At 38.1% G+C, this 25,166-nt stretch overlaps 1 protein-coding gene across 1 annotated transcript in view; it reads right to left on the bottom strand.

The window, feature by feature from the left end:
* The window catches only part of LOC103906008 (beta-1,3-galactosyl-O-glycosyl-glycoprotein beta-1,6-N-acetylglucosaminyltransferase 3), a 28,175-nt gene extending 15,363 nt beyond the window's left edge, over positions 1 to 12,812 (bottom strand). The window contains exons 1-2 of the mRNA XM_009287827.1: positions 12,761 to 12,812; positions 11,431 to 11,537 (exon numbers count right to left, since the gene is read on the bottom strand). Of these exons, the coding sequence (XP_009286102.1) occupies positions 11,431 to 11,537; positions 12,761 to 12,812 (159 nt within the window). The remainder of the gene's footprint in view (positions 1 to 11,430; positions 11,538 to 12,760) is intronic.
* Between the last annotated feature and the right edge of the window lie 12,354 nt (positions 12,813 to 25,166).

Here is a 25,166-nt window from a genome sequence, read left to right on the forward strand (position 1 = left end):
TTCCCCCAGCTTTATATGCTGAGCATGATGTTGTATGGTGTGGAATCTCCCTTTGGGCAGTTGGGGTCAGCAGTCCCGGCTGTGTCCCCTCCCACCTTCTTGTACTCCCCCAGCCTGCTCGCTGGTGGGGTGGGGTGAGAAGCAGAAAAGGCCTTGACTCTGTGTCAGCGCTGCTTAGCAATAAGGAAAACATCCCTGTGTTATCAACACTGTGTTCAGCACAATCCAAAACATAGCCCCATACTAGGTACTGTGAAGAAAATTAACTCTATCCCAGCCAAAACCAGCACAGCATCCCACTTGAAAATGATGAGGAGTGCCTGAATATGTGGACCTGGATTGTGGAATGGTTCTGTACAAGTAGTGCTAATGAGACAGACAGCAATTTAATCTTTCTTCTGGCATCTACTATGTGCTAATGTGTCCTGCCCCTACAGAAGGGTCCCAAGGTGAAACTGTTTTTTGAGGAGCACTTACTCTTGAAAGACTGAAATGTTGATGGCTGCTGACTGAAGGTTGTGTTTGTCAGTGCTTGCAGGTGAGCATGACTGAGCATATCTTTATGTGAACAAAGTAGTTTATGGTAGTGCTAGATGTCAGTATTTCCTGATTCATAAATCAAAGAATAGCATGTGTATTTTTACTTAGTAACTTATTTAAAAAAAACCCAGCAACTTCTAACATTCTAACATTTATTTTCTGCTTACAAGAAAATGCCATTCTTAATGATTTTGGCACTTGATTTAGGTCAATAATTAGCCCTGCAGGAGTACCAAATTGTAGGCCTATGGGAAACACCGTAGTTGCAAATTCAAGGGTGGGGAGCAGAGTAGTAGTTCATTCTTTAAAAGATATGAAAATGGCATGCCCCTGTCTTCATGTTATTTTCAGTTCTAAACTTGAATGAAGTCTTTTTTGCTGCTTCTGTGTTCAGCAGCGATGGTGTTAAAGTCCAATATATAAAGCAGTGACAATAAATCTTATCTGAGGTACATGAACCTAAGAACTCTTTTTCATTGAAGACAGGTGGAGAGGGGAGAGGAAGAACAGAGAAGTTGGTTTGCGTTTTACTTCAAACAGGGATAATTTCAGTAGTTTATACCTGAACCTCTTAGTTCTCGCTCGCCCAGCCACTAGTTAGCTAAAAAATGCGCAGTGTCTTAACTCCTCTTGTTGGAATAGTCCATATACCTGAATGAGGGAGTTTCAGTGATTAGTAATTTCTGCTGTTTTTTAGATTAATTTAATATTGTCTAATGCCAGCAATGAACAGTATTTCCAGGTCATTTGACCCACCTATTTAAAACAATTGTGCTGTTGTAATGAGTAGCAATTAATCACTTTAGCTCTGGACTGTGTCATGGCAACTGAAAGTCATAGAGCAAAAGTCTTTAAGGTTGTGCAATAAAAATATAAATTCCAATAGGTATTTGCATCTCTAGTTATTAGGCAGCTTGCAGAAGAGTAAAATTGTACTGTAAAATATTTTTTCAGTTAAAAATCGATTCACATGAGTTAACTGAGCTAGCTTATAAAGCCATTTTCTTAGTCACAACCGAGATGAAATTTTGCAGGTTGTTTCAGAGAAGAGCTGCTGGAATCCTCACTAAAACCATACCCCCCTCCTTCCGTCAAGATTCCTGAGGTATATATGTAAAAAAAGTTTAGGCTAGAAAGATTTTGTCATATGTAAGGACATAAAAGATGAGAATATTTGGAAAATGTGTGTTTGACTAATTGTAGAGCAATTCTTGGGCAATAAAGGCTGGGTTCAACCAAGGTGGTAAGTTTGAACTGTTCCTTCCCCTCCCTTCCCCAGTTAGACTTACAAAAAACAACAAAAAAACCACCACAGTTTTGCAAGGGTATATTTTAGCAAGCAATAGATTATATACTGAAACAATGTGTTCTTTAAGAGTACTAATGTTCCTTTATTTCAGGAAGGTTATGGTTCATGATCTTCTAGAAACTACTTGGAAATAATGCAGCAAAAAGGGCTACAGTGTTCTGCATTTAAAATGGTGAGATCCTAGCACTGATATATAAATACTGAATGATGCTATGGCATGATGCCCTCTGCCATGCCACTGCAGGACAGAACTCCTAAAATACCGATAGCATTGTCCGTCTGCTGCGGACACACAGTGTTAGCCATTATTGCTAAAGCTAATGGACAAGAAGAAATGGAGGGTATCTGCAGTCAATGGTTTGGTGGTTTGTTGTTTGGGTTTTTTTTACATACACCTTTATATTGTTTCTTGTAAGGGTGTTAGTGTAATTGAAACCATTAAGTCTGACTAGCGATACTGTCATGGTTTACTGCTGAGACCTAACAGGCATATTTGTACTACCAGTGTGAATATTTAGCACGTGCAGAAATATGGATCAGTAAATGTGGTATTTGTGGTTGTGTTAATTTGAATAAAAAATACACATCACAGACTAAACTCTTTTCACCAAAGAAGAGGAAAAACTGTCTTTCACACACAGGAGGATATGAACTATGGTCTTTGTATCTATCTGGGTAGTTTTGCCATTACTTCATCATCTTCTGCCTGGAGCATGTTGAAAATATAGTTGACTCTAACAGAAACTAAAATGACACAGTTTTTATCAGTCAGTGAGAGCTGACTTTCCTGTTTTTTGAAGTATGAGAAGTGACCAAATGTAACACTAAAGCAAATGCTTGCCAATGTCTGAGATAAAAATGCAGCAAAACCACACACAGGATTTGGAAAAAGTTTTATGTGCCTGAATGAAAAGGTTTTAGCTAGAAAATGATGGTGCATGCCTCTAGGCCTTAAGGAATTACATTGGTATGTGTGTTCTCACCTCAGATTGGTAGAGAACAATAGGTGATGGTGATTCACTTTCTCCTTTGTGATTGCCATATTTATACTGTTTTTAGAGTTGTGAATGCTACACAGGGGTGTGTGAGGGAATGGACCATAGAAGATGTCCGGGCTTGTGTGCAGAGTTTCACAGCTGAGCGTGTTGTGGGATGTTGTATTTTCTTAGTTTTGAATCTGTCACCTGCTAATGACACTTGAGAACCCTGTGTCCTTTCATAGAGGAGACAGCGCTCAATCTCTAGGCTAGCAGTAATCAGGAAAATTTGCATTAGTGACTGCAGAAAAACACCAAAAGAGTATGGGCAATATGCAACAAACAACTGAGCTTTTGAGAAGGGAATACTCCTTGACTCACAGTGAGTTTGAAGTACTCTTCCAGTTCTGTAGTCTTGTCCAGCTTCCCCTTCACACAGTTTCTGTGGATAATACAGACTTCATCGGTATTTGCTTGCAGTATACAACAACATGTACATCAGAAAGAGGAAGCAAGTCCTGCTTTTTTTTTGTTGTTGTTGAAACACATGCACAGTCTTTGTGATTGCAATGCAGTCTGGTAGTGTTATCTCTCTGACAAGAGTTTTAAAGCAATAAGGAACTTGCTGTCAGACAGGTATTTCTTCTGACATGTTATGTATGCCCCCTGCTCTTCTGAGTTAAACTTAAGCACTAATATTTTACCACTGAATTTGATAACAGAATTTTCATATGCAAGCTAGACTAAAGTCTGCCATTCTCTAAACTTTTTGCTTTAGGAGCAGCACTAACTTGCTTAATCAAGCAAAGCCACTTCTCTATGAAATGGGAAGTTTAAGTGACAAACATTTATTCATCGAAAAAGCTTTACTCATGAATGAAGGAATGAATCACAGAAAAGCCCTGAACTAGCTTGTACATACATGCCTTCATGTATACTTTATGTACAAGAGGGGTGCAGATGAAGAAGTGAAGGAGGAAAACCGTTGTGACTATGCAAAGTAGTGGGAAAAAGAAAAGTTATGTGTTTGGCTGTTCTCAGATAGGTAATGTTGCTGTGAGAAATCTATTTGGGTGTGTTGCATCAATTCAATTTTTAGTTAATGCAGACACCAAAATATGTAATGTTCTTGATGTTTGTCATCTGTTGTGACTGTTTATTTTTACCTTACCTTTTAAATCATGTTCTAAGTGTCATTGTCTTAGAGAAATTAAATAGCTGATGGAGTGCAAGAAACAGAAGTGTCAAGTGAGTCTGGATTGTGATCAGTATCTTTGAATATTTGAGTTGCATCAGACTTTTATACTAGCACAGGAATGGAAGATATCTTGTCAGAAATCAAATGGTAAAAATGTCATAGAATCATAGAATCATTAAGGTTGGAAAAGGCCTCTAAAATCATCAAGTCCAACCGTCGACCCAACGCCACCATGCCCACTAAACCATGTCCCTAAGTGCCGCATCTACACGTCTCTTAAATACTTCCAGGGATGGGGACTCAACCACTTCCCTGGGCAGCCTGTTCCAGTGTTTAACCACTCTTTCAGTAAAGAAATTTTTCCTCATGTCCAAAGTACAGCTTTCCAAAAATCTCTTGTGATCTCAATCAGCCTCATGGTTAATTTATGGAGAATGATTTGGTGATTTATTTTTTTAAACAACTGAGTGAGTGTCTCTCATCTGCAAGAGAAAAGATCAATAGGCCTGCATGCTATCTTCTTTAACTTCTAGTCTGTCAGTAACAGCCTCAGACATGAGGTTTTTCATTAGATATTAGTGATTCTTGTCTTTTGAAGTAACAGGTAAATGTAGCATATCAAGAATATAGCATTTCAGGGACTACATCATACTTTCCTACCTGATTTTTTTGTTTAGTTGGTTGGGTTGGCGGGCTTTTTTTTTTTCCTGTTTTTTTTGGGGTTTTGGGGTTTGGGGGGGGGTGGTGTTTGTTTTCTTTTTGAGGGTGTGGAGGTGCCTCCATAGGCATAGAGACAAGAGAACCCCCTAGCTACTGGTAAATCACAGTTACAGAGTTGCCCTGGATTTCCCAGGGGGGAGAGAAATCTGTGTACTTAGTATTAGATGAGGCCTTTGATTCGATGGATATGTAGGTGAGGTAGAGTTGGGCTGGACAACCCACAGCTATGTATGTTCTCTGTCAGTGAGAATCTAAACACTGCTTTTGGGTGGGTAGTCTTGTTGGACTTTGTGCATAAATGCAGTGATTCTATTCAAACTCTCTGGGCCTGGACACTATTTCTGGTATAGTCAGAATTGTAAGCTTCAAAATTCTTATTATGTACATTCAGAAATTAAGATATGGAGAGGCATTAATTAGAGAAGAGACATGATAGGAAGGCAACAGTGCTGCATGTGGAGAGATGAGCAGATACTAGTTGTCTATTACCTCCATAACAGGTGTGGTGAGCTGCATGCTGGGTTAGAAAAATGGGTTATTTTTCAAAACAAGGTACTAAAATAACCTACAACAAATACTAAATAGTCAGGAATCTATAGAGTTTTCTCAGTAAGACTGAGCACGAGATTTTCTTTTCAAGGCTGACAGCAGAAGTCCATTTTTCTTTCCTTCCTTCATAAATGGATTGATGTAAATTGCTTGTCCAACTTTTTGGCTTCCAGTTGTGTTTGGAGCTTCCATTAGTGATTAATTTGGGATTATCTGTATGCCATCAGTTTTCTGTTTGCTACTAATTTTTTGCACATGTTTAAAACTGCAGATGTGGTCAAAAGACTTTTAGATGGGGTGCCAAGTTACAAATGTAGATACTAATACCTGCGAAGTGCATGTGTCCCACTTTACAACTGTTTCTCTAGAATTTTTAGTGCAAGGGGAATAAAGCTGAGGGGAGGATACAAATATTCAAAAAAAAAAAAAAAAAAGTTTTGTTTTCAAATCCCCCAAGAAAGTACACTTGAAACATGTCATTATTTGTTCACAAGCAATTTCTGTGTATTTCTGAGTCATCTTAGCATTGTTTGCTTTTCCTTTCAACTTCAGGATCCATGAAAAATTGGCAGAGTTCCAGTGCTGGTGGATATCTCTGCAACCCTCAACACCATGTGAATGGGCTAAATAGTGGGACTAAATTAGACAAAGACCCATTTGAAGTAGATGTAGCATTTCCAACTTACTAGCTGTATCATCAAGAGCATCTGTCTGCCAGCTGAGTTAGGGGATCTGGCAAATCCAGTATATATTGCAGGATCTGCCTCTAATACCGTTCCACTGTCAACTCATATTTCTAACTAAACTGAAGTTAATTCACAGCTCAGGGAACTGGCTACGTTCCCTTGCCTAGCCCTGTTCTTCAATTGTAGGTGAAGAGTTCAAGTGCAGTTGAAATTCTTCTATTGTTTCCAGCAGATGATTCAAATAATGAGTGTAAGACATTCTGCCAGTTGCTAATTCTGAACTTCAATTAAATAATTTTTATATTGTGTACATATAAATATACTTAACATAAAGATAATATGCCTCTTCTGAGCAGTGTCAGATGTGATAGTCGATAGTATTACATTCTTTTATGGTGAAAAAGCTGTATGTGTCTTATTAGTTAATATAAATGTAATCTAGTTATTCCCTGTGTTCCTTTGTAGCCTGTAAGGGGTTTCCAATATGCTATTTAGTAGCGTCAGTACAAAAGTATTATGAGAGAGAACTTTCATCCATAGTCAACAACTCCTGTTCTGTCTCTCAGTGAGTATTTGAACTAGACACTGCCTCTAACACTGAAGTTATGTATAGCACATTGCCTGTTAACTTTTGTGTTCTCTGTACATCCTTGAATATTCTCCCTCAGCTAAGTGTGACTTTGTTTTCTGTATACACGCACTCCTATCTGTCCAAATCTCTATCCTACTGAGACACAGGACTCTAGCTTCCTTTTAGTGTGGGGTAATTTCTGAGTTTATGAGTTAGTTCTACTGGAAACAAGAGGAAAAGGAAGTTATTTTCTTCAAGGGGGAAAAATAAATAATCCCTGACTAAAATAATCACCAAGATGAGTACTGCTGGTGAAAGGAAAAGCAACTTTGTGTCAAAACTCTTCTCAAACGTTACAGGTTCTGGGTGCATTTATTTGCTTTGTGCAGCACTGTTTTTGAATCGAATCAGAAAGTAATCTGACTATCTTTTTAAGTTAAAAAATGTTGGCTGTGTACACATGGTTCAAGCAAAACCAGCTGTATTTTCTCTTGCAGGTTTTCAATTCATTCTATGAAATGAGTAGACAGAGTTAGTTTTTGTCACCTTGCAGAATCATCAATTACTACAGAACAAGTTTTGTGTTTTTAAAATATGTGAATACAATGTTCTTGGGCAAGTGCCTGCTTAGTAATGCAAGAATAACTTACTGTCTCTTTTTTTCTAAAGAATGCCATGGCTTTTAGCATTGCACTTATCTGGATGAAATAAGCCCACTCACCTGTTGGTTAAAGGAAGAGTAGATCTGCTTGTTCCGTGTTCTCTTGTCTGTGCTAGCCGTGGAAAGGATGGCAGTCATACCAGAAAAGGACTCAACATTTCAACTTGATGAAGAAGCCAGTCAGCAGCTGCAGACTGTATTCTTCATACATTAATTTATCTGTATCAGATTATTTCAGTGACCTAGAAGTCAGAGTTACATAAGCCTTTTTGGGGGGGGAGGGACAGGCACGACAGACTGTTTTTTTTCTGCATTTCACATGCTTTCTCTCACAAGTATTTAACTGAACTCCAGAAAGGAGTATACTAGAAATGCTTTCTTTCATATGATCTCATCAATTCATGCCTATACTTACTTGGAAAATCTCTCTTTTAAAGTTATTAGAATAACTAAAATGAAGTTATTTTTCAGCCAGATTACACTTTCCTTCAGTTCTTTCCGTCTTTTCTTATACTTTGTGGTGCTTTTTATTAGAAAATAGAAAACTTTTGGATTAAAAAGAAAAAAAGTGTGTGTGAGAGAAGGGAAGCCTTTCAGTTGTCTCTTCTGATGTCTATTTAGACAGCAGTTACAGGTCCACATTTATGCCCAGTAAAACATTTATTTTTCAGACAGATTACACTTTCCTTCAGTTCTTTCCGTCTTTTCTTATACTTTGTGGTGCTTTTTATTAGAAAATAGAAAACTTTTGGATTAAAAAGAAAAAAAGTGTGTGTGAGAGAAGGGAAGCCTTTCAGTTGTCTCTTCTGATGTCTATTTAGACAGCAGTTACAGGTCCACATTTATGCCCAGTAAAACATAAGTGTGCACATACAGTGGGCTGAAGTCTGAACTTCTAACAGTCTAAAAGTTGTATATTTTTCAGTTAATAGAGAAAATGCTTTTCAGTTTTCTTTTTATAGCTATGTTGTCTGACCTTGCTCTATCCTAATTAATGACTGACATAAATTTTGGTCATGCCATCTTTCCATTAGGTATCCTACAGATTTCACAGAATACTAATCTGGAGGCTAATATTTCAAGAAAAGGGGCAGCTTGGGTACAGTCTGTACATATATTTCGGTATTCTTCCAGTGCTATTACTCTCTCTAACAATAAAGAGATAAGGTAAGCAAAAAGCAAAGAAACTATTTCTGCTTCAGAGAAGACAAGGATGTTCAGAGTGCTAGCCTGCGACTTTGGCGAGTGAGATTCAATTTCACGTTTAGTGGCAGATTTTGCAATGGTCAAAAGCAATGGTCATTTAATTTTTTGATACTTCATTTTTATACTCCTTTTGTGGAACTGATCTTCCATGTCTCACAGGGCTTTTCTGAAGTTAAATATTTTCACTATGTAATCTCTTTTACAGTATGAGGTGCTGTGTGAGTACCTAAGCCTTAATTGTAAAGATAATCTTCCTCATTTAGATTGGCATTTTGGCTCATGAATATTCTTGGGCACCCAGAGGGATCAGGTCTGCAAATGTAAGAGATCTGCTGAAAAATGTGCAGTAGTATCTTCCCTGACTAGGACCTATGAACTTAATCAGAACAGTAGATATACAATACAGGCTTTCAAATTCTCTGTCTCCTTCAGAACCCCTTGTAGTGTCTATTATGACCCCTCTTCTTTCTTTTCAGTGTTAGGCAAAGCACAGATTCCCATGGAAATTGCATCTCTCATTTGGAGTTTCCTTGTTTGCTTTTGTGACAGCTGCTTATCAGCCAGCAGATTTCTCAGGAGTGGCTTATATAAAACGAAGTTGACAACTATTTTTCGTGCCATCCTATGTGTGCTGCGAGGATGGGGGTTGTGCAGCAAAAGCACAAGTGCCACAGTCTCTGACCTCTATTTGTTCCAATGTGCTGTATGTAATTCCTTGTGGGTTGACCTGGGTCATGAAATGCTTTCTGATACAGCTTCTCTTAGGTTGCAAGACTGGGTCACACCTGGATCCCTGCTGCTGTCCAGAATGGCCATAAGTATCATCCTGCCTGCGGTGGGGCAATTAAGCTAAAATTCTGTCAACTGGAAGCTGATCTTGAAAGCAACAGCCTGGCCTCGAAAGAGAACTGCCAGCAGTCATGCTCACGGGGCAACAAAGATGACTTTCCCCCAGCAGATATAGGGGTTAGCTGAGGCTGAGATTCAGAGTCATCTGGAGTCCCCTGTTCCTTGTTTCTCTTCAACTGGTCCCCTACTCTGTGTAGCGGCCCTGTCTGCAGTAAGAACATGTTGCCGTGTGTGCAGCAGCATTAGAACAAAGAGGATGGAGGCCAAATTTGCAACCAAGTGGCAGGAGCTTTGTTAGGAAAGGAAAAGGGAGTAAGTAGAACAGGATTCTCATCCAATTTAGATGTTAAGAGTATCTACCATCTTACAAAGGACAGCTCTTGCTGAAATGGCTTCATCCTGCATCTTGGAGGAAGTGAAGTGTACTGAGCTAGGGAGGTGCCCTAGCAGTACTTTGGGATGAAGACATTGAAGGTGGCACTTCATTAACCATAGTGAGTAGTTGCATTTGTGTGAACTTAAGTTTAGGCTTCGCCTGGCAAAATCCTCATCTTAGCAAACCCTCCAGCGTAAACATAATTTTGCCAGCATAGAAGTATGTGATTAGATTATTTCTCCTTATGGTACTTAAGGAGGTGGCATAATAGTTCATTTCAGGATAAACTGCCTCTCAGTACAGGAGTTGGCCGACAGCTATTCTGATGTAGTGAGATAGGCCATTCTTTATATAATAGTAGTGACATAGATCACTTGCTATGCTAGTAAAGGCATTGTAGTGTAGATGTGCCCTCAATGTTTATTTGTATTGTTTTCTGGTCATCCTTAAATGAAAAGGAGATTCTCTTCTACTTCCTATGGGAATAGTACCAACTAAAAGAGGCTACATCACTATTTCTGAACTTTATACAGCGAAGCTATTTAGTAACTATATGGCTGCATTATTCCATTATATTAAAGAATTTATATTGTGTATGAAAAAGGAATTGACTGTAACTGAATTATTATTATTATTATTATACAATTTCCCCATGAATAATCAAGCTACTGGATTTTTGTTGGACTTTCATTCTATCTCTTTGCAGCTATATTCATGTCTGTTGTTCATATTGATGACGTATTTATTACACACTTCTGTTTAGTGCAGCACAGGGGGAAAAGGGCACACTTGCTATCTGTTTTGGGCAGTTTAATTCCTGAAAAATCCTGTGGTACCTTTCTGCAGTTGCCAGTTCCATTTCCCTTTGACAATCTGGCAAAAAGTTACAGACTTGATGATTTTTTTTTTTTTTTTAGAAGCAGAGTAAATGTGTTCAGAGCAGTAAAAGGCTTAACAGCTAAATGTATTGTGTATATCCAAGAAATGTTCTTTCCTGTAGTGAAAGCCACAAGCTTGAATTTCTGCCATCCCATGTGAGCACCCTGATGATACTTCCACCAAAGTTTTAGCTTAGCTTAGTGGAGGTCCTGTCATCTCCTAGGGGGAATTTTATCCCATGATGCATCCAGAGTGGGAAGAGTCTTCTCAGTTATCTTGGTTTTCAGGTCTTAGTTGTTAATGTATTAGGCACAGTCTCCTTTCTTTTTCAAATCTGTTTTCTAACCTAGTGTTCTTCCTCCCAGTTGCATATGCTGTAGGGGATTTCTCATAATTCCTGTAGCAGTTCCTGGTCTGTTTCATAGGTGTATGTGTTAGCATTTTTTTTCTTTGTTTTTCTAATGTTCATGTGGAGGGTAGTTATGGCTGGGTGGAGGTTTCTTCCCTGTGAAACGTGTGCTTTCTGTGTGTTCTCACAAACCTGATTAAATAGTCTGTTTGATGTCTACTAGCTGATAGAAAATTTACCTTGTCTACCTGACTTACTTCTAATGTTACCTACCCAACACTTTCCTTTTTCTTATAGGCTTAAATGCACATTACTTGTAACTTCGGTTATAATCTGTTTACTGATGATCATTAAAAAAATGTGTTTTGGAATAACATACACTTTAGGCTTCTAGTTCTGCTGGTTGTGAACAAAGTAAGCTCAGAACTTCCTGCTGTGCATCTAGAACTGGAGAAGACATTTTGTTCTATTTATCAGTTTAATTTAATTTGTAATAAGTGGTTCCTGGAACTCTTGATAAATGTTTAAATGAAATTACTAAAATAAAAATCCAGCCGTACTTGACCACCAGGATAGGCATAAGTAACCGTTTTAGCTGTGTAGTAATACATTTGATCCACCAGGCTTTCTTCAAAATCCAGAGCTTCAGGAGATGAAATAGTAGGCCCTAAAAGAAGAGGTAAGGGCACAGTAGAAGCATTTCCTGAGTAACTGGGTCTGATCCCCTACAGTAGCAGGTAAGAGACTTCTGAAAGTCATCATAGCTCATTTTAAAACTAATCAAAATGCACCTGTTTAGAGTACTGTAGGCCAAGGGAAAGTGAATGCCAAAGCTGTTATGTGCTTCTCATACATATACTGAAATACTTCACAGTTCTGGAATATGGCATAATTTTTGAATGTGTTTGTCCTTTCAGCATCTATCTGAGGTTGCAAGTACTAATAGCTCCATTAATTTTTATTTCCACATGAGAACTGAGATGCAGTGAAGTTAAGAGACTTGCTTTTGGGTTTGCTGAGCTAGTCTGTCCAGCAGAAGAGGGAGCTCAATTTGCGTTTCTCAAGTCCAAGAATAGCATTCTGGATACCCTGATCTGCAGTGGTCGATTACTTCCCTCCTCCTGTAGCTCTCAGAGAGCCTTAGGGAGTCATAGCGATTTCATTACCGTTCAATTTTCCCTCAGATGAGCAACTGTTGTTCTCTCCTGTTTGAAAGAAGTGCCAAAGAAGGGAGTGAATTATTACGTCTAGGGGAAAGCTAGTTTTGACTAGGTTATAGAAGATAAGTTTGCTTCCCAGTTGTGTGTTCTCTCCTGCTGTTGCTGAGTGCGCTTTATTGGGGGCGGGGAAGGAAGAGGCAGGGGGAAGCGCTGTAGATTTATGAATTATTTAAGCTTTTGCACCATCTAGTGGTAGCTTTTTAAAAAAGCTGCTCAGTCATAAGATAAAAGCAGATTATCTATTTAACTTTCTCTTTCAAATTCCAAGTGCATGTATAATTAAAAGCAAGTAGCTATGTTAAGGTGAATGTAAAAGCATCATCTTTCTGCTAAGGAAGCCTGATGTTATATTCCTTCTTAACTTGTGTTTACACCTTTCTTGCAGGTAACATAACTCTTAGTTTTATCTTTTCACGCAAGGTGCTCTTAGTTGCAGAAGAGTTAGCTTTTCAGAGAAGAAAAAGAAAATTGTCGTCTTGTAAACCAAAAATAGTTTGTGCACAAAATAATATTAATTCTTAGTTCAAAAGGTCAAGTGTTCTCTTTAAAATTATGATTTTTAAGAGAAGCTGGATTAGCATTCTGAAGAGTAAGAAGATCCACTGCATAGAAAGAGCAGCGAAAGTGGCATTGCATATTTTTTCCATGTAAAACTGCTGATGTGCCTTACATCTGCTCTGGAGAGATTCCAGTGGACAGTCAGCTATGAGGAGTCGATGCATTATCTAGCTCCTGCCATTCAAGGAATCAGCTTAGAAGTCATGAGGTTTTTTTAAAACAAAACAAAATCCACCCTGAATTTCTTGTATTATTTCTAGTTTTTTAGCTTGTAGGCTGCACTGGTTTCACACTTTCAAGCTTTTCTCAGGATGCAGGGGAGTGGAAATCTTTTCTTTTAAAATTAACGCTAAGACTCTCAGGCGTGATTCCAGCAGCAGACACTCTAAGAAAAGCACTAAAAATAGTGAGAGTCATGATAAAATTGCGAGAGCAGGAAGTGTTGCCTCTGAGAGGAGTGGGGAGGAATCTCAATTTGTATGCATTCATTAATTTGGCTTCTGAAGTTAAGCTTCTTTTTCTAGGGTGCTGCTTCTTTCATTGCTGGAAGAATTATAAAAACCTTTCACAAACCAACTCCTGGCTGAATGCTCTGAGGTAGTTTATAACCATTACAATAGCTTGCTATTTACAATTCTTTATTACAGATCTAACATGTAATTCGGATTATTTATAATATCCTGGATGGCTTTGCTTTTGCAAGTAGACTGAAGCTGTTTGTGTGCTTAATTTTTTGGATAAAATGTCATGGGTGCTAATCTCTGGTTAGTGGTAATGATCTGGAGCGTGTTGGAAAGATCTGTATGCTAGGCACAATGATATCATTGAAGTTAATGATTGTGCTACTTGGTCTCCATTGTAATACCTATGGCTTAAAAAGATGCTATAATAGTACTTCTGTATAGAGGATACTGGCTTTGTATCTGGCAAGAAGGTTCTACTTACATGCAGCTATCTATGCTTACACTCTTCATTATCATTAAAGTATAAAAGCTTTATGATCACTGCCAGGTGTAATGCAAATAAAATGCAATTACATCTCATTTTGAAGGAAGGAGGGCACGAGGGTGCTCATAATTCTACAAATAACATGAAAGAAGATATGGAAACAAATTTGGCCAGCAACTTGGTTTGGGGATTTGTTCCACCCAGGGACCTTAGATGTGTAAGGCTAAGGACTGAGCCAAGTCCTTTTTACTTGCAAATTGGAATGTTTGTTATGACACCTTCTACCTCAGGTTAACAGGTAGTGTATACGAATCTGACAGTTGTACCTTAGAAAGGAAATACCCTTGAAAGTGGAAATGGCTGTTCCAAAGGTTATGATACTGGGTACTGAAACAAAAACATCTAATCTGCTTTGCCATTAGTGCCAGATGTTTAGTAAACACAGAAGGAAACTTTCCAGTTATAATGCATAGAAACTTCTGCTCCAGATCAAAACCAGGCTTGTCACAACAGCAAAAAAATCTCAGAATTTAAGTTTTTGAGGAGTGATTTGTGTAGTGTCTATAGGAAGGTAGGTAAGTTTCCTTACTATATACGTTTGTTGTTAACAAAGAAAGCATATTTACCTCTGTCCAATGTAATACATGACCTTTCACATTCTTATTTTACTGTATTACACTTGGAAGATGGTTCCCATTGATATTTTTATGGTCTGTTTTTTATTCAGTTTATCTTGTTACAGTATTTCTTTTGTGCCCTCATTTTGCTCAGTACTTCCATACTCTTGTTGCCTTGGTGATGGTTGTACATAAAATGATATCATTTGTCTTAAAGTTCGCTAAGATTCTGACACTGAACTATGATGTGGCTATTGTGTCAGTAATGGGATTTTCCCGTTCGCCATATGTTAATCTTTCCTAGCAACTGATCTGACTTTGTAGACTTTGTAGTGCAGCGGCATGTTAGTGGTAAGGTTTTCAAGGGAGCTTAAGCCTTTTCCTGCAGGTCTGTCCTTGTGTTAGTACACTGAGAAATTCTGAAGTAAGTAATAATCAGAGTCCGTTCTGCATATCAGAATTAGTTTTGTGGAAATGCTCTTTTAAGTGTTGCTGAACTGATTGGTTACGGTTGTTATTTTTCTACATGTACATGAGTGAAATACAAGCAAGGTCAAAATGAAATCTAACCAATCACTTTTTAAATCTCAAAGTAATCCACAAGTATAGTGTCAAAATTATATTCAGCGTTCTCGAATTATGATTAACTTATATAACCAGCTGATGAAATATTGTCCCTGATTACCTTTTCATTCCCTCTTGGTACTAATTTGGAATTTGAACTGTTACTTGTTTGAGTAAGCAGATGAAAATTCTGTTGTAAATGAAAATAGCTGTTGCAGTTTTAAAGCAATTCTTGGAAATAAGACAGTGCCTCTCTCCTAGTGTGATGTCCATTTTTAGTCAAGTTCAACTCCTAATACAAGTAACGACATGTATCATAAATATATTTACAGTTGCATTTCTTTGGATGAACTGGAATACTCTGTCTATTTCTTTATTTTCATAGCTTTTTTTTTTTATTCCATACTAGGTGTTTAAATAACATTTAAATAACATTGACTAAATATGTTAGCTGGCTAGTGGTGTTCATATTCCTGAAATAGCACGACAATCTATTTTCAACAGACTTCCAGCTACATAAATGATTTGATGTAGTAACCAAAATTGTACATTCACTTTCCCAGGGATTTCAGGGGAGGGAGCAAAGGAGGTAGGAATGCAAATACTCCTGAAATTAATTGAGAATTGGTTAGCAAGACTCAGTTCTTATTTAGTTCTCAGGAATTCAAGCAACCCTGACAGTAAAACTATGTTATTGAGTGGAGGAATGAAACAAACTAAGATTTAGTATAACCATGGTTTTGCTTCTGGAAATGCCCAATATGACATATGGTTTTCTTGTCCTTTATATCTGCCATTTTCAGAGTCAAATGTGTGCTTCTACAGCTTCTGCTAATGATGGCAACCCCATAGCAACACCATCTGTTTATTCAAATGATGTTTCCTCCTAAGTGAAATATGGTAGTTAAATATAGCTTGACAGTTACCTGTCATTTTCAGGGTTTAAGTTGTTTTTCATTGTAACATAGTAAAAAACAAAACTGGAATTAATTTGACTGTCAGAAGCTAAGTATATTGTAAATAATCTTTTGCAAAACCAAAACCCCCAATTTTCCGTGAAGAAATGCTGCTCTTATCTCTCAAGTTCACTGATGACCTGGTTACTGTAGGTGGCTGTATGATATAGATCATTGAGTTAAAGACTTAGAGTAGGAAGTACACTATATTCATAAATGTCAAAGTGCCTAGAGCAACTAGCTTTGGTTTGCTTTTGGAAAACACATACCATGCGCTAGTATATCATGTGCTCAGTTTTCCCCTCTCATGTTTATTTGGATGAACGAGAAGAGAGCTGGGTTCATGTTACAATTGTAGACTTGCACATTTGTAGGCATTAAGTCCACAAATGTCAAAGAATATCAACCAGCATGAGCGTAAATTTTTAGATCGCACCATCTCTAAACTGTAACTGTGCAAAGTAGCTGATTTAGCACTACCAGTCCTGAAAGTAGTACCATAATTTCTAGGAACTTTCTGGTTTTGGTTTGGTTTTTTTTTTTTTTAATGAAGACTAGATGTTTTGGGGGCCTGCTTGCACGCTGGAGTTCATATGCCTGTGTTCAAGTATCCAAACCCAATCTAAGTCAGAGGCAGCTGCAGATGTTTAATGGAAATGTATAATAGAAGTATCTTTTCTCTGTCCAAGTCCAGTCTCTACCAAAACACATGACAAGATAAACTGGTCTGACCTTTAAATGACTAATGAAAAAACAAACTGGTATGGCTATCTTAAAAAACATAAATGACAGAGCAGCCTTAATCATGGCCACATGTAAGTGTAGTCATTCTGTTTGAGCAGGAAAGTATAAAAAACACAATAGCAAGCACTCAAGTCTTAGATTTGAATGTCTGTTTTGCTTCTGTTTAATGCACAGCTTAAAATGTGAATGTGGCTATTCCTCTAATTTCTACAGACTTCAGCATTGTAGGGAAGCAAGCAAGAGGAAAGAGGAAACAGGATATTTCCTTCTTAAACCTTACTACTCTGTGGCAAGCAGGGTGGCATTACTGAGAGTTGTTCCTGTCTCTGTTCCTTTTGTTTAAGCTCTAGAGAAACTGTAAATTGTTAAAGCCTGCTATCACAACAGCACAAATGCTGCTAGTGACAGCCAGCGTGGGCTTTTCCTACTTGTCCTACTTAGTCTTAGGTATATGAGAGAAGGCAAAGGAGCGGGCTGTAATGAAACTGTAAAACTTCAGGTCCTCAACATGAAAGGAAAGGAGATTAAAATGAAATGAGAGACATGAGTCATCAAATTGACATGCACCACTGGATTTAGCAGTCAGTATTGGTAGGGTTTTTCTGTAGGAGAACCTGTGGTATTTTTGGCTCTTGCTGTCAATAGCTGTCAGAAGAGTTGGACTGAGCAAAATGAGATAAAAAGGAAGACTATAATACAGAAGGGAAGTTTAAAAAAGCAACATATCTGCTTAATTAATTGCAGCCTACTTATATATTCATTAACTGCTATTATGAGTCAATCTTTCTCTGCTTCAGATTTCCATTTTGAAGGTATAAGATACAGAGCAAACCAACTGTTCTCCAGCCGCTTCCTAATACTGTTTTACATTTTGTATCACATTTTTCTGCCTCTGATTCAAATAGAATAATACAATTTTAAGTGCTTAAGAAAAAGTTCTTATGGGAGAAATATGGCTGGTATTTATACAAGAAGATTAAGTGCTATGGTTGAGAATCATGCAGTCATGATGAGATGGACTAGCTGATCATGCTTTTAAATAAGCAACTATCCATTAACAACTATTAGAAAATATTAGAACTAGAATTGTGTGTGCATGTACTGCATGCATACTGGAAAAAAGATCTGTAAACTTTCTTTTTAATTAAGAAATGCCATTTTAATTCCCCCTCCCCCCCAAAAATGTTGAAATAGTTGATTCTAAAACTTCTGCTTATTTTTTGTTGTTTTGGCCTACTTAAAAAAAAAAATTAAAAAGGTCTATCATGGATTGTGTCAGATTGAGTTAAAGTTCAGATAGCACTTTAGTCTGTCCTTGCAAGTTGTAACACAAGCTTTTCACATGAAATAAGGAAAATACCATTTTAGCAACTTCCTTTGGATAAAGATCTCTCTTCCGTCTTCTTTTCTTCAAATGCAGTTGCTCTAGCCAGCTGTTTGTTGTTCTATTGCAAAATGTGCTTAAGTATCCAATAAAGGTCTATACTGTAAATTCCTTAAAGCTTTTTTCTTTAGGATAAGATACAATTATTTTATGCTTTAAAAAACAAGATAAGTATCTGGTAACAGGGGTCCCCCTTTTTCCAAGGAAGGCAGATCAAGTCTTTATTTTACTTCTTGTAGTGCTGTGCACGTGAAGCAGAGCAGGTCTATTGAAATACCCACAAATGTGGAGGCCTGAAGAAAAACTTTTGTCTGGGAAGGGTATTTGGGGCCTCAAATGTAGCACATTTAGCATCTGTCAGGATTGTCAGTCAGTTCATACCAACACTGTAGGTAAGTGTTGTAAGGCTGTAATCTTTTGGTTCTACAAAATGCAGCAATCATGATCCTTCATTGTGAAAATAGTCATAAGCCATGTACATTTTAAAATATTTCTTTTCAACACCAGTGGCTCTTTGGTTTCTTACTTGCTAGTAATAAGTTCCCTCGTAGTGTCTTCAGCTGCATCATCCTTAGAGATGACACAAGACTTTTCCCCCCCAGATGACTACGCAGTTGTTGGCTTGTTACGGAACAGCATGTGCCTGAAGCAATCCAAACCGGCAGAACACCTTTCTACTTTTCTTTCTTCTGCTTCATGGAAGTCCTTGATCCTGGCAGAGAGTTGTGGTTCTGATCACTCGTTCTCAAAGCTCTAGTGGCTGCCCTTGGTGAGCATGAAATGTCCTGGACTTTGTTGCATACTGAACAAAATCAGCTTCTGCCTATGTGGACTTCCCTCTCAGTTTGTTAAATACCTTTTCTTCCTTTTCTCAGATGCAGTGTTGTTGGCTGCCTAACTACTGTTTTTGACTGAAGAGGTGTTTGCATATGGTACTGAGAATGTATGGGTAGGTATGATATGATGGTCCCCATCCAGTTGTCTGCGTATGAATAGTTTTCTTCCTAAACTTTTTCCTGTTGTGGGGTAATGCCGCCTTTGTATTATCCTGTGCAAGGTACCAGCAGCTTAAAAAACTGGTGGGAAACATATTTCAAGCTAGAAAAATGGATATGCTAAGGGATTGCAGGCACATCACTAAACAGAAATGATTGAATGGAGACTTAAAGTAATCTGTATTATTTCTTTTACTTTTTAACTCTTGTCTATATTTACAGAAAAGTAAATTTAAAATAAACCAAAGAATGACACAAACTCTTGTGGGCAAAGCAAAAAAAATCAGACATGCCAGAAAACAGTGGAATAACATAGTAAAATAAACTATTAAGAGCTAATGTTCTTATGGCTAGCTTCAGGTGGCTGAAACTTAGCCCACTTAATACTGAAAGCAAGAATACAATTACAGTAGATGAAATAGGGAAGGCCGATGATAAATGGAGGAGTCTCTGTTGCTTCTTGGTGGAGAAGCAGATAGAAGTCTCCTCTTTATGGCCCAGTACAGTTTTCTTCCATTGCACAGCCCTACAAAATAGCCTCTCTTCCTTTCAGAAATACACATTTGTTATGGTCCTGGTCAGGGCAGTTCTTGCAGTGAGGCCCTCCCCGATCAGTGCTTTCCCACTGGTCACTTCAGTAAAGTCTTTCTGAGTTACTTCCCTTTTCACTAAGCACTGACAGGGCTGGTGGCAATCAGCACAAATCCAGCACTGCAGCCCATGGAAGAGGAAGTGCCTTGCATTTGCCTGTTGGGATTGCCACTGGGAAAAACCGCATTACAGTTGGCACTGGAATTTGGCTCTGAAAAGGGAGACAACTGAGATGGAGTAACGCTTTACTGTAGTACTTGTGTGCGTTACAGAATAGGTTGTTACGGTTGTCAGATGCTTTGCACTGTAAAACAGCTCCCCATTTCCTTATGACTTTGACACACTTTGGGCTGAAACATTCAGTTTTTGTGAGGTGCCTCACAGTGCATTCCTTGAAAATTTCAGCGAAAATAGTGTGAAGATTGCTTCTTTGAATCTGTCCATTAGAGGCCTTAAGGAGGGCCTGCAAAGGCAGTATTACTTAATCACAGAATTGAAGACTTAACAAATTTTGTAATTATTCAATGGGTGACAGCTGATGTTGTTTTGGACAGTCTGCTTTTTGGAGGATGTGTGTCTTCTTAATGGGTATGTAACTGTAAACATTATCTTGCTCTGCTCACTATTCACATTGCATTTAGTGCTGCTTCAGGGCCTGGACAGCTCTTCCCTGCAGTAACTCTTCTGGCAGTGGTGTGCCTTAGAAGGGCAGCGTGCAACCTTGCCCAGCCTGCGCTCCAGCACGCCTGTGAGGCTGCTCACCCTGCTGGATTTTCTTTCACTGAGGCAAGCAAAACAACTTGGCATGTATCTAGGCTTTGACTGAGAACAGGATTGAGGTGAAAGATTGCCCCTTTTCTCAAACACACAGAAATCATGGAAACATTTTTTTCCATATTAAAAAGCAAACTATTGTTCATCAACATCATTGCCTCATGAAATGCATGGTATTTCTAGTAAATCTGCTGGAAGCCTATGAAATACTAGGTTGAGGCTGTGATAATCTTCAGGTCTGGTAAGGTTGGGTTGGAGTTGTAGTGGTGGAGGGTCAGGGAAAGAGCTTGACAATACCAAATTCAGGTCGTTTGCAAAGACCTAAGCAGCAAAGTTCAGGGCTGTTCAGGTTAAGAGACCTGGGTGTCCCCCCTCCAGGGGGCAAAAAGAAAACCATAAATGGCAGAAAACTGTATCTTCTAGGAAGAATAGGGAGCTATGCTATTGCTGATGAGGTAAGTGGAAATAAAAGAAGTTTACTATCTGAAGATTTGCCATTTGTTTGTATTAATATCTCAGTAAAGAGGTTGAAGAGACAATAAAGTGCTACTTGTCCAAAGCAGAGCTCCCAGTATGTGTCTGAAGGCTATCTTTTTTAAAAATTTGCAACCAGGAAATATGAAAAAAGAAAAGGGGGGGGGGGGGAAGTCTGATGCTTTTAAAATGAGTTCCAGGCAGTTCAATTAATTTGGCTTCACCTGAGCATGTATTTCTTCTAGAATGTTTACAAGGGTTTTCATGCTATTGTATATCTTTCCTCTTGGCAATATTTATAAGAAGATTTACCCTGAAGCAGTTGCTTTGAAATGTGATCTGAACTGCCTGGTACTGGCAGAGTTCTGTCTTTCTAATGATCATATATATGGGTCTAATTATCTGCTTTAAAACTCAAACCTCACTTTGGTGAAGTAGCTTTATGTTCTATACATCTCTAGTTTAAACACCAAGAGATGGCCAACCTTGCTGATAATGTGGAATAGGCTAAATATGTTCTGAGTTGGTGTTTCTTCCCTATATTAAATTTTTAAGATCACTGAGTCACATGGATATATCCAAATTATTCTTTTTTCAGCTTTACTTTTGCTTCTGTATAATTCTAGCAAAATTATTACCTTTGGTTTAACAGTGGGTTTATTGTGTACCATATATACATATATAGATTAATGAATGAGGTTTCTTTTCTGTTTGACTCTTCACCATAGTAAAAAGAAAGAAATTGCAGCATGTTAAGGCCTAATGCTTACCTCAATATGATCTGTAGTTTTTAGCAGTCCACACAGTGCAAAGGTAGGCCTGCTGAAGTAAATGTTTGTCTTACCACAATTTGAATATCTCGCTAGGAAGTTGTGTCTAAAAATATAAAAATACCATAAATTGCTGCAATAAAATCATTATTAGGATCTATTTCAGATTGGAATAGTGATGAAAAGAGCTATTATCTAAATTTTACTCCTTCATGATTAACTGCAGAGAACAAACTCCCTGTAGAGATATCGCACTGCTTCTGGTTTATGGGCATGAGATACGTGGAGAATGTTGAAGTGTCCTATAGGAAGCTCACAGGGGATCTGCTAGAGATAATTAGTGCTTCTGTTTTCTCTTCCCAGGTACATCTGTGGTACAAAACTAGTTGACAATTCTATTTTGCTTGATAATTGTAAGTGAGGTAGGTTATTCGACTAATGAAAAGTTCCATCTTTCTCATTCAGAAAGGTAAATTCATGTTACATAGAGAAATGTAATGTGGATAGGAGGAAACAGATTGCTATAAAATATTATTGATTCCTAATGCTTTGCTTTGAATGAAGGCTTATAAAATGTGTGAGATGGAGTTAGCAGCGATGATCCCTGTGAGTGCAGAGGGAGGTTTTTGAGAAACAGTGCAGCTGCCGTACCCGGGAGGTTGCATTTTTTTGAGATGATGAGCTGTAATAGGTGAATACTGTTTCATTGACTCTTAAAGAGCTTTGCTTAATGAGTCAGAATTAATTCCGTGCAAGTCTGATTTCTCCCTTGCTCTTTTAGTAACTGTTGGAGAGGGGGAGGAGGAACACTTTATAAAACACCTTTGTAGTCTTTTTGCTTTGAGACTAGAATTTCAGATGAGTTACATAATACCCATGAAAACTGATAGTGAAATGTACTGTTTTGACCTTTACAGTCGTCTGGTAAGTGTTTTACAGCCATTCCAATTTTCTGTTCTTCTCAGTATCATTAAATTGCAGAGCACTAAGTCTGGTCAATTAAGCTTTACCCGCTAAATAAATTTTAAATGTAGTTTTGGAAAAACTTCCGATGTTTTAATACTGCATTTATTATCAGGATAGGGAAAGCTTGTAGCTGTATTTCCTCTCCCAAAGAATATACTCTTTAAGCCTCTCTTCCTTGAGAGGGCATTCCCTTGGATACCTATCATAAACTACTCCTCCTTTTGTAAATAATACCTGTTTTTGATTCTATCCTGATCATGGCATTCCTGAAAGTGAGTATCATTTCATTTGTAAGGTTCTCATTGCCAACTGGTTTCAAAAAAACAACTTGAAGACCTTTTAACAATTTTCTATTCTATCAATTTACTTCTCTGCAACATTTTGCCGGGAGACAAAGGGTAAAGGTAAAATCAAGCATTTGTGGCTCTTTATCAGCTAGACTGGTTTCTAGCATTTTCAGCCAAGACAACCAAGGTATATCATCTGACATAACCAAGGCTAAAACCCTAAGTCAATGGTGCATCCATGAGCATAATTTCAAGCCTTAGTATTGACTGGAGACTGAGATGGCTTCAAGTCAGAACCCACAGTTATCGTCAGGGAATGTTTTGGATTGGGAAGGAAGGGAGAAGTATATAAGCCCTTTCCCCACCTCTGAAGTTACCTTATAAACTTCCATAGGAATTACTACCAATGAAAACATGTCACTTCATGGTTTTGCGCAAGAAATGAAAAGCATAAGCACATGCGTTAGTTGCCTTAAGGTCTCTGGTAACTTTATTATAAAATAAGCTATGTTATGGTAACTTTAAAATTAGACTTGCTTTGATCAGCAGGCTGGACTAGTGACCTTCCTTTCAACCTAAATTTATCTGTGATTTCTAGATCATTAGCTGTGAGTTGGCATGTGTAAAATGGACTAAGGATGATAGAAGCAGTTATCTGTATTTATGTCCAGTTAGGTTTTAATTTTACTGTCACAGAGGAACATAGTTTTTGGCAAAGATGGTTGGTGTGAAATTGCTGTTAGAAGGGCCAATGCTTATCTGAAGCTGTGGGCCACTTCTGGTAAGATATGCCTCCTCTCCTTAGGGAAACTCAAATCAAGAACTCATATAAAAATATTGAAGGGAGATTTTACTCTACCATCCGTTTTTGCATTACTGAATGACTGTTACTCCACAGTGGAGGCCTGAGAGGTGCCTAGAAGCACCTTCTTTAACTTACCACAGGCTAAAAGTAGTGTGGTCAAATACAGATTTTTTTGGCTATTACAGCACACAGTTTTAAACCCATTAAAAAAACAAATAGGAGGACAGTCTACATTCACCTTTGATATTACATTTACAAATTTAGAGGCAAATTAATGTGATTTTTTGAATGTTTCTTTGGAGGCAGGAGGAGGATGGAGAATCAATACGAGTCAAGTCTAAGGAGTGTTTGAGTTGGAAGGGTTAAGAGCTGTCATTTCAATAGAGATGGTTCACCCAAGCCAAATAACTTTCTCTTATTTAGGGAAATAGCTATTCTAAACCTGTTAAATAAACATGAATGGTATTTTCATTGCTACTGCTATAAACATCAAAATATAGGCAAAATGGATCGAAATTATTTTTTTTTTTATATTCTGGTGTTCTTAACCTTAGTAGTCTTAAGAGATTTCTGTTTTAGTGAGAAGCAATTTGCACTTAATTGTCAGCATCAAAGCAATGAAATATAGAATGTTTCTGTCCAGTGCATCAGCTCTATGGAACAGATGGCTTGCATGCCTTCTGTACAACTTGATGTTCACGCTTTCTTTTTCCCTCTGAGGTGCAACAGTTAAAGAGACAGACCTTATGACACTTACTGCATATGTTTAATTAGGCCATTTGAAGCACTTTGGAGCAAAGTGAGAAAAGAACCTGTTATTGTGGGTCAAATGTCTCAGTCCCTAAGGCCAGTGGAACGCTTTCTGTAGATTTCTGTGAGAATTAGAGAACATTATAATTTTATAGGTGATCTTTTCTTTCCTTACAAGAAAGCCTTAAAGTCTTGTTTGTAATCTTTGCTGAGTGTGGGGGAAGAAAGGATGCTGGTTCAGAAATAAAACTCCTGTTGAAGGTAGTGGTGTGTAATGAGTGCATCTCATGGCCTGATGTCAGTCTTCCTGCAGGGTTCCCACTTGATATGAAAGGTACACTGTGATTAAAAACTAATTGTAAGCCCCACTGTTTTATTTTCCTTTGTTTAAAAGCAAGGTGAGAGTGCCTCTGACCCGTCTACTAGAACAATGTGTGAAGTGTGTTTGGTTGTTTCTCCTGTGCCATGTGTTTATTGCTCTTCAGGCTATGAGCAATGTGCTAGTAATTCTTGGAGGAGTAACGGTAGCAATCCTAGAACCAGAAAAGCCAAGTTCAGGAAAGGCAAACTGTACAGCAAGTTGATTTCTTTCTATTCTTTCGTATGCTAACTGTAGCAGAATAATGATCTTGGAAAATAATTGTGTCCCTGTGGACAGCTATGACCTACATCTCCAGATCTGTGTACATGACAGTGATATGTTTGGAATAGGTGTGCAGCATTGTGGCTGATACTTTGTTAGTGTTGTGCCCTATGTGTTCTGGGATTTGTGTGATAGTATCTGTAAGGCAATAGAATTTTAGGGTCCAGGGTGAAACCTTTTAAACATCTGTGATATATCTTTCGTGGAGTCACTCTTGAAACCTGGATGTGTGGATGTGGAAGCTGCAGTC

Source organism: Aptenodytes forsteri, unplaced genomic scaffold (assembly GCF_000699145.1).
Source record: "Aptenodytes forsteri isolate BGI_AS27 unplaced genomic scaffold, ASM69914v1 Scaffold345, whole genome shotgun sequence".
In the NCBI taxonomy this organism is placed as follows: Eukaryota; Metazoa; Chordata; class Aves; order Sphenisciformes; family Spheniscidae; genus Aptenodytes; species Aptenodytes forsteri.